This window comes from Eupeodes corollae, chromosome 3 (assembly GCF_945859685.1).
Source record: "Eupeodes corollae chromosome 3, idEupCoro1.1, whole genome shotgun sequence".
Taxonomy (NCBI): domain Eukaryota; kingdom Metazoa; phylum Arthropoda; class Insecta; order Diptera; family Syrphidae; genus Eupeodes; species Eupeodes corollae.
Genome location: NC_079149.1, coordinates 94,353,228 through 94,366,177, shown reverse-complemented (window position 1 = coordinate 94,366,177; position 12,950 = coordinate 94,353,228). Strand labels below are relative to the sequence as shown.

General features: G+C 33.3%; 1 protein-coding gene across 2 annotated transcripts in view; it reads left to right on the top strand.

The window, feature by feature from the left end:
• LOC129951384 (uncharacterized) overlaps positions 1-12,950 on the top strand; it is a 135,242-nt gene that overhangs the window by 118,116 nt on the left and 4,176 nt on the right. For both annotated transcript variants that reach the window (XM_056063503.1, XM_056063505.1), the window contains exon 4: positions 8,172-8,284. In XM_056063503.1, the coding sequence (XP_055919478.1) occupies positions 8,172-8,284 (113 nt within the window). The remainder of the gene's footprint in view (positions 1-8,171; positions 8,285-12,950) is intronic.

Here is a 12,950-nt window from a genome sequence, read left to right as displayed (position 1 = left end):
CCCACACTGATAACTTCCAATCCCGTCTGTCGATTTGTCTTGCTTAAAAGGTTGTCGATATGTACTCGTATCAATTTTTACCAAATTTGCGTACTATTTTTTGTAGATTTTATTTTTTATGAAAAAATGAACTGTTGGATTTTTATATAAAAATTACTGAATATCGAAAACAATCTTTTTTGTGAAATAAAAAAAGTTTGAAGCCAATATTTTTAATTTTTGAAAAGTTTCTTGAGTCGAAATTAAATTTTTACCAAGTTTTAGTATTGTTTTTTTTAGATTTTTATATTTTGTGAAAAAACTGTCATTTCGAATTTTTTAAAAATTTTGTCGAATGTTGAAAACAATATTTCTTATAAGATAAAATTATATTGAAGCTATTATCTCAAAGTTTTTAAAAGATATTTGAGTCGAAAATCATTTTTTACCAACTTTTGTTAATTTTTTTTGTCGGTTTTTATATTTTTATAAAATAACTGTCAGTTTGATTTTTTTCAAACTTCAACTGAGTGTTAACAACAATATTTTTTGAAAGATAAAAGTAAATTAAAGCCAAAATCTCAAAGTTTTGAAAAGATATTAGAGTCGAAAATCAATTTTTACCAACTTTTATACATTTTTTTTAGGTTTTTTATTTGTTGTAAAAAAACTGTCAATTCGATTTTTCTCAAAATTTTTTCAGATGTCAAAAATATTATTCTTCGTTGCACAACATTGTTTTAGAGGTGAAATCATATTTCAGTCGTAAAATTTTAGAGGTGACAAATTTTTTTTTTTCAGTTTTATTGACTTATAAAAATAACCGTTATATTGATTTTTTTCAAAAAATATACTGCTTTGGTATCACGTTATAATATATTATATTTAAAATTTAATTCAAGTCTCTAGCATTTTTGGTTCGTAAGATATTTAGGGTTAACCAAAATGTTCACGTTTTTTTTCAAACTGCTATGGTAAGAAAACCACAAACGCAATTTTCTTGAGAGCCCTTTCTGCATCTTTCTGTCTTATTATCTGTATAACAAAATTTATTTGAAGTCGATATCTCTTCTGGTTCTTGAGCTATGGAGGACGAAAAAAACGTCGCGAGCGTACGGACGTACAGACGTACAAACGTACGTACACACGCACGCATAGACATTTTTCTAAAAATCTTTTATTTCGACTCTAGGGACCTTGAAACGTCGAGAAATGTAAAAATTTTCAATCTGACAAATCGGACCCATTACAATAACTTCCTATGGGAAGTTAATAATTTTTAGAAGAATTTTGTATTCCTTAAATAAAATGGTGATTGAATTTTTCTTAATAAATAATTTTATATTAACAACAATATTCTCAAAATATTTGAAGTTTTCAGCTATTTTGTAAAGTTTCTACTTTTATTTATGAAAAATGTGAATTGAAATTTTCTTAAAATCTTACAAAATATCAAACACAATGCTTTTCATTGGAAACAATTATTTTGAAGTTAATATCTTTAATTATTGCCTATATTATGTTTATAAGAGTCGAAAATCATTTTTTAATAATTTTTAGCAGTATTTTTTCAAGTTTATAATTTTTGTTAATTTTTATTAGAAGGATTCATCAAATATTTGTTTCAGTTTTTCATAAAAAAAACATTTATTGGTTTTTGCACCAACAAATAAATACTTTTTCTGGGGATTAAGTTGTCCTTAATTCGAATCTCGCTTTAATACTTTACTACCATCTACTATCAGGTTTTATAATATGCCTCGTTAAAAAAGCTTAAATGCTCAATCAAAAAAAATTACTTTGGAAGTTAAAACCCAAAATATCTCTATAAAAATAAATTGTTTGATGATTTTCCACATTAAAAATCTTTCTCTTCTAAATAAAATTTAAATCATCTAGTTTTTAGAAATTTTCACTAGCTATGAGACTTTATTAAAGTCTATATCAATTTTTTAGGAAACCGTTTCCAAATTTTGTTTTTTTTTTATATTTGTTTAATATACTTCAAAAACTTTTTATAATAGAATTGTTTTGACAACAGATTCGTTACAGGAAAAAACTGTTTTATCGTAAATATTTTGGCGTTTTCATATTTTCAGATCTTTGTAAGATCTAACAGCTTATGAAGATTTTCGAATTTCATATAAAATAATATAAATACTTCAACTGATTATTGAAGAATGGGATTACGAACTTAGAAAAAACCAGCAATTTTTTGAAACAATGCCACTTCATAAATTTAGATAGCATCAAGTCTGACTTCGCCACTTAGCGTGCAGATTATATGCAAAAGAATTGTTGAAGCTGTAGTTATAGAAAGACAGATGAAATCAGATATGAGACATCTTCAATATGGGGTTTTAGCAGCTGTCAATTTTTAAGATGTCAAACAAACAAATGTATCTTTATTTTTAGATAAACTAATAATAGCTTGAACGCCAAATTAAGACTACAAAATTTGATGAAGTCCCCTGCAGATCTCGTCACCTCGTGGTTATTGGATTTAAGATGAACCACATTGCCAGAAAAATAAGCTTACAACTTCAACGTTGTATGCCTCCAGTGACGGCTCTTAGCTTTGTACCGGATTGCGTTTCCTGTACGTAGACGTTTCAGAACCGATCGATATTGTTTTAGCTTCTTAGTTAATTTTTGTTTAATACGAAACGATTTGTGGGCAGCCATTTTGTCCGGTCTTGTTAAAGATTGGATATTTTTTTGACATTTGACCTTTAATAACTACGCCATGGCTAAAGTTGAAAGTGATATACTCTTTGAAAAAAAAAAAATGAAATTGTTACAAAAATGTTTGAACATTTTGCAGCCACAATTTAAAAATAACTAAATCACTTTTGAGTCGTCTAAGCAACTTAACCGTGGACATTTTTTAATTGATGGAAAAATGTAGGTACTGAAAACCTTAATGGTAGGAAATTAGATACATTGATAGAAAACTTGGTTTGTCGATTCCTTATCGATCTTTGGAATAAGGCATTAAACAAGTAACATTGCAGCAAGTTGTTAACACAAAATCCGATTTCGAATTTTTAAGAGTAAAACCATCTTCAATAATAACTTTAATTGTCGTATTTGGAGCTCGAAAAATTTAAGAACGATTGTTGAAAAACCTCTTTGTCATTCAAGTGTACCTAATTATATTGGCCGCCGATGTGATTCTACATTAATTATTCGAAAATGAGGCTTTGAAAGTGATTTGATTTTGTTTAGCATTAGTTTGTATACTTTTGGGTGATTTTTTAAAAGCTATAGAAAAGTTTTTCAAACAAAAAAAACACATACAATTCATAAAACTGCATGAGATCTTATATTTCGATATATCGATAGTACGGTCGATATAATTTATTGTTGGATGATTATTTTATGCAAATATTAACCTTGATTGCACCTCAAATGGTCTATCCGCTTAGTACAATTTTGGCATAGTCTTTTCAACATTTCAACCGGTACCTATCTCACGAATAAATGTTTCAAAATTGTCTTCTAATGCGTCAATTGAAGTAGGATTGTCTTTATAGATATGAGCTTTAACACAGCCCCACAAAAATTGTCTAAAGGCGTTAAAACGCGCGATCTAGGCGGTCAATTGACCGGCCCCAACGTGAAATAAAATGTTCACCAAACTCGCCTGTTAATAATTCCATTGTTACGAGTGATGTGTGGCATGTGGAATTGTCTTGTTGAAACCACATGTCATGCAAGTCAAGCTCTTGCATTTTGGGCAAAAAAAAATTGGAAATTTGTGCGTGCGTGTGTACGTACGTTCGCGACGTTTTTTTCGTCGTCCATAGCTAAAGAACCAGAAGAGATATCGACTTCAAATAAATTTTGTTATACAGATAATAAGGCAGAAAGATGCAGAAAGGGCTCTCAAGAAAATTGCGTGAGTGATTTTTTACCATAGCAGTTTGAAAAAAGGTGAACATTTTGGTTAACCCTAAATATCTGAGGAACCAAACACGCTAGAGACTTGAATTAAATTTTATATAATATATTGTAACGTAAAGATGATTGCCTACGCTGACGACGACGTTGCGATATCCGTATCTGGGAAGCACCCCCAAGTTCTCTCGGAACTCCTACAAAATGCCCTAAACAGGCTAGTTTTTCCGACCAAGCTAAATATTTGGGCCTCATTTTAGACAAAAAACTGAATTGGAAGGCAAATATTGATGAAAGAGTCAAAGAGGCTACTGTAGCGCTTTTTACTTGTAAAAAGGCCATAGGATCAAAATGGGGCTTCTCCCCAAAAATAACCCACTGGCTATACATTTCCGTAATCAGACTGATACTCATTTATGAAGCTGTCGTATGGTGGACCGCACTGGACAAGATGGTAAATCTAAATAAACTTATTAAAGTCCAGCGGTAAGCAGGTATGTGCATCACAGGAGCACTTCGCACAACACCAACCGCAGCACTGAAAGTGCTTTTAAACCTAACACCACTTGACATCTTCTCTAAAAAGTTGGCTGCCAACTCATGTGTTAGGCTTAGAGCCACCTCTCAATGGACCAGTAACAATACTGGACATACAACTATTCTAGACAATTTCAGATCTATCCCAGATCGCTTAGACTATACCACCCCAAAAATGGTATTTGGTAAAAGATTCCATGTGTCCATCCCTTCAAGATCCTCCTGGGAAGAAGAGGGACCCCTGGAAGACGATGCGGTACACTTCTATACTGACGGTTCAAAGACCGATCACGGAGTTGGAAGTGGTATCTTTTCTTACCAACTGAATCTCAGTCTATCCTATAGACTTCCCAATCAATGTAGTGTATTCCAGGCAGAAGTAATGGCGATTAAAGAAGCACTATCCTGGCTCAAAGAAAACGTTATATCTTGTAAGGATATACGAATCTTCTCGGACAGCCAAGCCGCTCTTAAATCTCTCACGTCTGTCTCCACAAACTCTCGAACAGTCCACCATTGTCAATCATCTCTCAAGGAGATGACGGAACAGTTTAACATTTACCTCATTTGGGTGCCGGGCCACAGAGACATTCCGGGAAATTGCAAAGCCGATGAGCTCGCCAAAAACGGAACACTTCTGCCTTATGTTAGACAAAAACATAACATAGGAACACCACTTGCTACATGCAAATATCTTCTCAAGCAATATGCTTTAGAAACAACAAATAATAGATGGTCACAAAGTACCACCTGCCTGGCAACCATGCAAATATGGCCAAGTATTGACTTAAAACGGTCAAAAGGCTTGATATCACTGAGCAGACAAGTTATAAGCTCTACAATTGGAGTAATAACAGGTTAGGGGTCTACACAGATGACTTCTGTAGAAGCTGCATGGACGAGGAGGAAGAGGTAACAGTCCAACACCTTCTTTGTACATGTCCAGCACTCTCCATTAGAAGGAATAACTTTCTCGGTAATCCCTTCTTCGATAAAACTAGTGAACTGGCAACGATTGACACAAAATGTCTCTCTAACTTTATTAAAAGTACAAAATGGTTTGTTTAAGTTCATTACTCTCCCATGAGTAACCTCATTAGTGGTATCACAATGGACCCTTGAGGTCTAGGTGTGTCAATGATATCTGGACAGCCACTCCAACCTAACCTAACCTATGGTAACGTAACGTAAAAAATTGAAAAAAAAATTGTCACCTCCAAAGTTTTACGACTCAAATATGATTTCATTTGCAAAACAATCTTGTGCAACAAAGAATAATGTTTTTGACATCTGATAAAATTTTGAGAAAAATCGAATTGATAGTTTTTTTTTACAAAAAAATAAAAATCTAAAAAAACATTACTCAAAGTTGGTAAAAATTGAATATCGATTCAAATATCTTTTCAAAAACATGAAATTTAGGCTTCAAACTTATTTTATCTTACAAGAAATATTGTTTTCAACATTCGATAAATATTGAAAAAAATCGAATTGACAGTTTTTGTACAAAAAATTGAGAACCTGAAAAAAATTTAACAAAAGTTGGTAAAAATTGATTTTCGACTCAAATATCTTTTCAAAAATTTTAAATATTGGCTTCAAACTAATTTGATCTTATAAGAAATGTTGTTTTTAACATTCGACAAATTTTTTAAGAAAATTGAATTGACAGTTTTTTTACAAAAAATAAAACTCCAAAACAAACAATACTAAAACTTCGTAAAAAATTACTTTCGACTCAAATAGCTTTTTAAAAATTACAAATATTGGCTTCAAACTTATTTTATTTCACAGAAAATATTTTTTTCGATATTCAGAAATTTTTATATAAAAATCCAACAGTCCGTTTTTTCATAAAAAATAAAATCTACAAAAAATAGTAAATTTGGTAAAAATTGATACGAGTACATATAGACAAACTTTTAAGCAAGACAAAACGACAGATGGGATGGGAAGTTATCAGTGTGGGCCGCATCCCAGCCGCTTTTTTACGTACTCATTGAGCAAAAAATAAGCTTCATAGCTGAACACAAGTTTTCTGTAAAAAACTGTCCATAAAATGGAAGAAGCGCGCGTTGAACTTCGGAGCACGTATTTTGATAAAAAAATTCAATAATTTGCAAGCGTGTTGTTAGTTTGTGAGACGATTCATAGTTAAATTATCGACCAACTTGAAGATGATTGCTGTTTAAGTGTTGCCAAAATGATAATACCTAAAAAATTACCCTTTGTTTATATGCCAGAGACGCAGTGAGAGCATCGTGCAATTTCTAATGGATGGAATTAGATAATATCTATGCTGACAACGAAAAAATCACAATTTTGCAATTAAAGCTTCCCAGCCGTGATATTTCTCAAACATATTATTACAATTGACTACGGAGACCTTGGACTTTAACACCTTTATGTCTATGCTCCAAAATCGATGTTATTACCTTTTTGATGAAGAAATAAAGGATATCAGCCTATAATTTGAGTTGATAGGTTTTCCATTATGTTACCATACCTTCCTCCTTACATCCATTTTCTTAATATCAAAATGAAAGCTCTTCTTGTTAGACCTTTCCAAAAATCATCCCTATTTTTTTTTAAAAGTTTCATATGGAACAACTTCTATGTAATTTCGTTAAGATACATTTGATGTCCCCTCTAGCAAACCACAAATGTGACCAATATGTTTATAAAAAATCATAAAACAGCATTTAAACTTAAATCAAAAAACTCTTCCACTTTTGACCCAAAAACTACCTTTTTATAATCCCATTAACATGTTTGACATATCTTCAAGAACACCAAAAGAAAGACCTCTGAGATGTGCGTAAGGAAAATATCCCTCTCTTATAAAAAAAAGTAAAACATTAACAACAAAAATAAATAAAAGGAAAAATAAAAATCTCCTTTACCAAAAAAAAGGAACTTAATGTCAACTTTACATCCGCTTAGTTCTGAAGATAAAAAGAAAAAAAAACGAAGTAAGAATAGAAAACACATCCTTTTTGGCATATTCCACCATGCTTCAAGCCATCATACACTACACACGAAATCCTTTTCCGAATGCATACATTAAGAAAAGGGATGAATCGACTTAGCACTTAACTACACCTGTGCATGTTCCCATTAGGCTTTCGTCGACTAACATCGGGCGATAATGTTTGCTCAGTGTTTGTGATTGTGCAAACCGTTTGTGTTTTCCTATACACCGCCGCCATATACTCGTACGAACATACATACTTACAAACAACAAAGCGAACCCAAGGAGGAGACGCGCGTTGTTATATTGTCATTGTCCTTGTGCGTTGATGTTGTACCTACGTTTTACTTTCGCTTAGAGAGTCCTTTGTGAGTTATAGTACCTCCAACACACGCTACATGTGCGATGAGTGGATATACTATACATACTAGCAACATACAGCGTAGCAGAAAAACAAACACGTAGGTACTCAAATCTCGTTGTACTTACACTTCATCGAATGTAATTTTACTTTCACATTTACCTTCCATGTATAGGACTAAAGTCCTATCTGAGTATCTCAGAAGGATTAAACACAAAGCAGTGATTTTAAAGACTTACGAGTTACGAGTGTATAGATAGAGAGAGCAGAGAGGTCCTTGATGGTGATTTAATTTGCATACGAAATTCTAACGTTATTCTTGTCTTCCAATACAATCTTCCACACACATACCTACACATAAGATTTTTTTGAAAATGATTTGAGAAAGTGGGTATTAATTGTTTATTTGTTTTTTCTTTGTAGATATCTTCAGAGGACTTCGTAACCGTCTTTGGTCAATGGATTCCAATTCAAGTGAAGAAGACGACTTTGGTCTTGGAACGAATCCAATTAATGAGACAACTTCTGTTGTTAAGGTGAGTCAACTCAACATATTAAAAACTTGAAAAAAGATTGTTCCACAATTTTTAAATCAGAGTATGGGTGCTTTCATAAATGCATGGTTGCGAAAGTCTGACTAATGCATAGTTTTCATAAATGCAAATGATAAATGTCAGATGTTCATAAAAGCAAAAAGCAAATATTTGCTGCGCAAATGTGCAACTACAAAAACTCACATGCAATCTGAATTTCTTTCTCAATAAAAGAGACCGGTATATGGTAAACACGATTTTCTTTCCTTTATTATTGAAACTGTCAAATTCTTTTCCTTGAAAATTCAAATTTCAATTGGAAACAGTAAACGGCATCACAAACTTGTTCTGGCTCAATAAAGGTAAATGTTTGCTAAAAATTTAAAGATTGTTCTGAAAATTGAATTTTATTTAAGGATGGATGATAAAGTGTGGCAACATAAATATATTCAACTTATGTTGGAAACGAGGCTACAAATGGAAAAGGAGTTTGCCGATGGGAAAAAAAAAGAAAAATGTGCTATGGAACACTGTGAACCGATGAAAGTTTTCCTTTAAGCCCGGAATCTTTCGTTTAAATTGTCCCTTTTTTCTTTTTGATAAAATAAAACTGATTAATTGATGTCTCTTAAGATTCCTTTTTCTGAGAAAATCAATGCCATGGTTTCGATTAATCCGATTTTCACAATATTCACTTATTATTATTGAAAAAAACTTTTTGTTGTCCATTATTTATCAAATTTCAAAACTTGAAGTAAGTAAAACTTCAAATTCTGACAGTCTTTTGACATATGACGCAAATCATAAGAAAGTGTTCATAAATGCAGCTTAAAACACATGCGCAAGTATTTTGTGTGACGTTAGTCTGATTGGCAATTGATCGCATGCAAACAAAGCAACCATGCATTTATGAAAGCACCCTATATTATATTTTGGAACTTAGAAGAATCAAATATTCAACTTTAGTTTGTGGAGTAAAGTCAGGTGCTTAACATTTACATTTTTGAATTGGGTCATTCTTGTTGAGTAAAAAGTTGACTCTGATTCATAGTTTGAAATATTGCATTGCATTATTGTTCAAAGGAATAAAGTAACGGTAAAGAAAATTGGAATATAGCATGACACTAAAATGAAAAGCTTTAATGGCGAAGACTGACCAAATTGATTTCTTTATATCGAACATGGATTGGTCACAGAATTTAATATAAAATTCGAAACTAGGTTGCACGTTCATACACTTGGATGTATTCTCACAAAAGAATTTTGGAATTTGGATAAAGAGTGTTTAAGGAAAATGGTGCAAACAATTTTTAAACATTTTAAGAAAAAAAATACATCCAAGGTTTTGATGGCTTTAGTTTAAATCCATCTTCAGAATCAATCTATCACGTCAGGGTTTTGATATAAGACTTTTTACAATAACTAAAAAAAAACCTACTTATATCGTTAAATTGGCCGACGGAGCTGGTGCGTTTTCGATAAGGTCCAGTTTTCGTGCATAAATGAGGCTGAATTTTAGCGAAATCATTAATTATGTTGTTTTTTAGGGCCGCGGTGGTGATTTGTAGCTTATTCGCATTCACCTCTAATTTAAAAAAGCCCTACAATCTTGATGGCCAATTTAAGATAACAAGGCCATGAAACCGCTCGTGCAGAGTATCGATTGTGTCTTGAGGTGTGTGGAACGCATCACTCTTTTGTGGAAACTATGTGTTCTTGCTGTAGTTATCATCCAATTTAGGCCACAAAAAGTTGTTCACATGGACCTTAAGCTATTGTCGTTGGCGGTGATGGCCTCACCAACATCACCAATGTCACCTCCGGCCTTAAATTCACAAGAAACTGTAACTATATTGGATTCACTTCTCGTGAATCGTCCCATCGCTAAGAATATTTTTTCGAATAAAATTAGGATCAATTTCCAAAACCTGATCTGGCGCTTCGTTGAAGTTTGAGTGTTGGCTACGGAGCCGCTGGACTCGAATTTGGCCACCGGTCGTTGAATAGTCGACTTGGAAAGACGATCACGTATTCCTTAAAAAGAGCGCTACGCGCTACTGCAGAATACACATTGTGATGTGATAATAAAGTTTTATCATTTACACGTACATCTTGATGCTGTAATTTGTCATGATGATTTGTCTTAAGTGTCTTGATTTGATTTGGACAGAAAGTAAAAGAAACAATATGGCTGCAATGAGCTGTCAAAAACAATCCGTCCCTATTGGAAATCTGTTGACTATAGAATGTGCTACGAAGTAACTTATTTTTTTACGAGCAACCTTTTAGAAGTTGCAGTGGTTTCAAAAATGTCAAATGTCGAAAACAAGTTAAGTTTTAAATAAGAAAAGTTTCAAAAATATTTTTTCTTATCTAATCTCTCTATTTTCAATGCTGTTTTGGTCTATTTTGTTAACTGCGTCTACAAGCGAAGGTTATACTTTTTCTTCCAAACGTGGAACATTCGAGAAATTCCTTTTTTTTTTGAATTTTTGTTTCAAGGTATTCATTTGAAAAACATTTGTGCTTATCAAATTGTTTTTATTTCAAAAAATGTGACTTTTGCATTTTCTTTCACTTTACTTTTATTTCTGTAATTTAACCTTCAGTTCGAGACTCAAGTTTGATGGTTAAATGTTTAATTTTAGTACTTTACGATTTTTTAATGATTTTTAATGGCTTGATTAAAAAAATTAAGATTCAAAATCACTGTAAAGAACAATACATGAAATACGCTCAAATTATATGATATTCAACAGCTTAAATTATGTTTTATGATCTGCATTTGAAGTATTTACCATTAAAAAGTTACAGCCTTAAATTGAACATTTTGAACAAAATACCTTAATAACTTTCTAAACTTGGTCTTAATAAATAAATTGGGTGGCGCAACAGCCCGTTTGAGAACTAGGGCCTAGTGACTGACAACTCTCAACACTTCCTGTGTGTGAGTAATTGCAGAGATGGAAGGGACCTACAGTTTATATGCCGAATCTGAACGGCAAATTTGAGAAAGCACTTTTCATGACAAGAATTACTCTTGGAGGATTTATCAATTCCTCGCACAGGCAGTACCCGTAAAAACAACTTTAGGTGGCATAGGCAGGAATCGAACCCAAGACCTCTCGCATGACAGTCCATCGCACTTTTTTTTTCTTTTTTTTTCAATTCATTTTAATTAATTCATTCTTGAACAAATTTTAAAGCTAGACAAAAATTTATCAAACTAGCCTAGTTATCCATAACTTACAACTAATTTAATGGTCTTATACGAACACTCTAATTAAAACTATAACACCTAATACTAATGCTTTTCGGCTTTAAGATCTATTTTACTTCAATTTATAATTTATTAATTTTTGTATTTATTAGAAAATTTGGGAAAAAAACTAATATCGATATCCTTTTTTATTTTTACTCACAAACTACTTAAAATTAGGTCCTTAATATAAAATTTAAAGCTAACTTAAACTACCTATTCTACCTATAAACTACTTAAAACTAGAACCACCATACCAGCAAATCTAACGATCTAACATTTTCGTTTTTCATATTTTGTTGTCCTTTTTTTTATTTCATGATTTTTTTTGTTTGTATTTCTTTTTTTGCCACCATGTCTATTCTACTTAAAACTAAACCCTAAAACTATAAAACAAGTATGTTAGCCGGCCAAGGCTTAAAACCCCATCCCGACTTCCCACTATCAAGTGGCGATTGAAGCCATCAAAACTGGTTCTCCTGCTTCACCCTATCAGTTCGGTCCCGTTCGGACACAGCCCTACTGAACCGAAGGAGCTCTGCTCCGCCTTGTGCCATTACATCCCGATTGTAAATAAGTCGCCAATCCCCGGTTCTTCGTCTGACGTGGTAGATTAGCGGAACTGCCAATCTATCCTGTATCTGAAAAGAGGAATGGATCTGGTGGAATGAAGCCGATCAAGCGTGCACTTTCAAAATATTCGACGTTCGGATAGAACGCCCTGAAAATTAAATTGTTGGTCTTGCAATGTGACCTCGAACTAGTTTTATCACGAAATTGTCAATTCTGTTGATTCGAGCCCCGTTGTATAGGACCTTTTTGGAATAGTAATTCACATAAGAAGATTCAGCTGTTCGATATAAGCCGGTACAGCGTCGTAAACACTGCCGCTCGAACACCCGAAACTTCTCCATCTGGAAAGGGGCAACGTTGAACCACACAGGAGAACCATAAACGATCATTGGCCGTATGAGGGCAATGTAGCAAATTACCTTCACTCTGGGGTCAAGCCGACTGCTAAAAAACAGTCGTTTCGTCAGAGCGAAGGCTCCTCTGGCCCTGGTCAGAGCAGCATTTATATGTCTGTCGAAATATAAATACTGATCTAACCAGATACCGACGTACTTCACTACACTTTTGCTCGCCAACGGCTGCCCGTGAAGATCAACGATGACCATCTTGTGCCAATTCTTGCACGTATCCCTACTGGCCCTAGCCAACGGAGCCCGGAACAGAATTGTCTCCGACTTCTGGACATTTATTTTCAGTTTCCAGTCGTCGCAATATCGCTGAATCTTGTCGAAATCACGCTGCAAGAGAATTCTAATAACCTCAACCTTTCGGGCCGTTCTGTACGCAATTAGATCGTCGGCGTACGCAATTGCCTTTGTAAGACTACCTATCAGATCG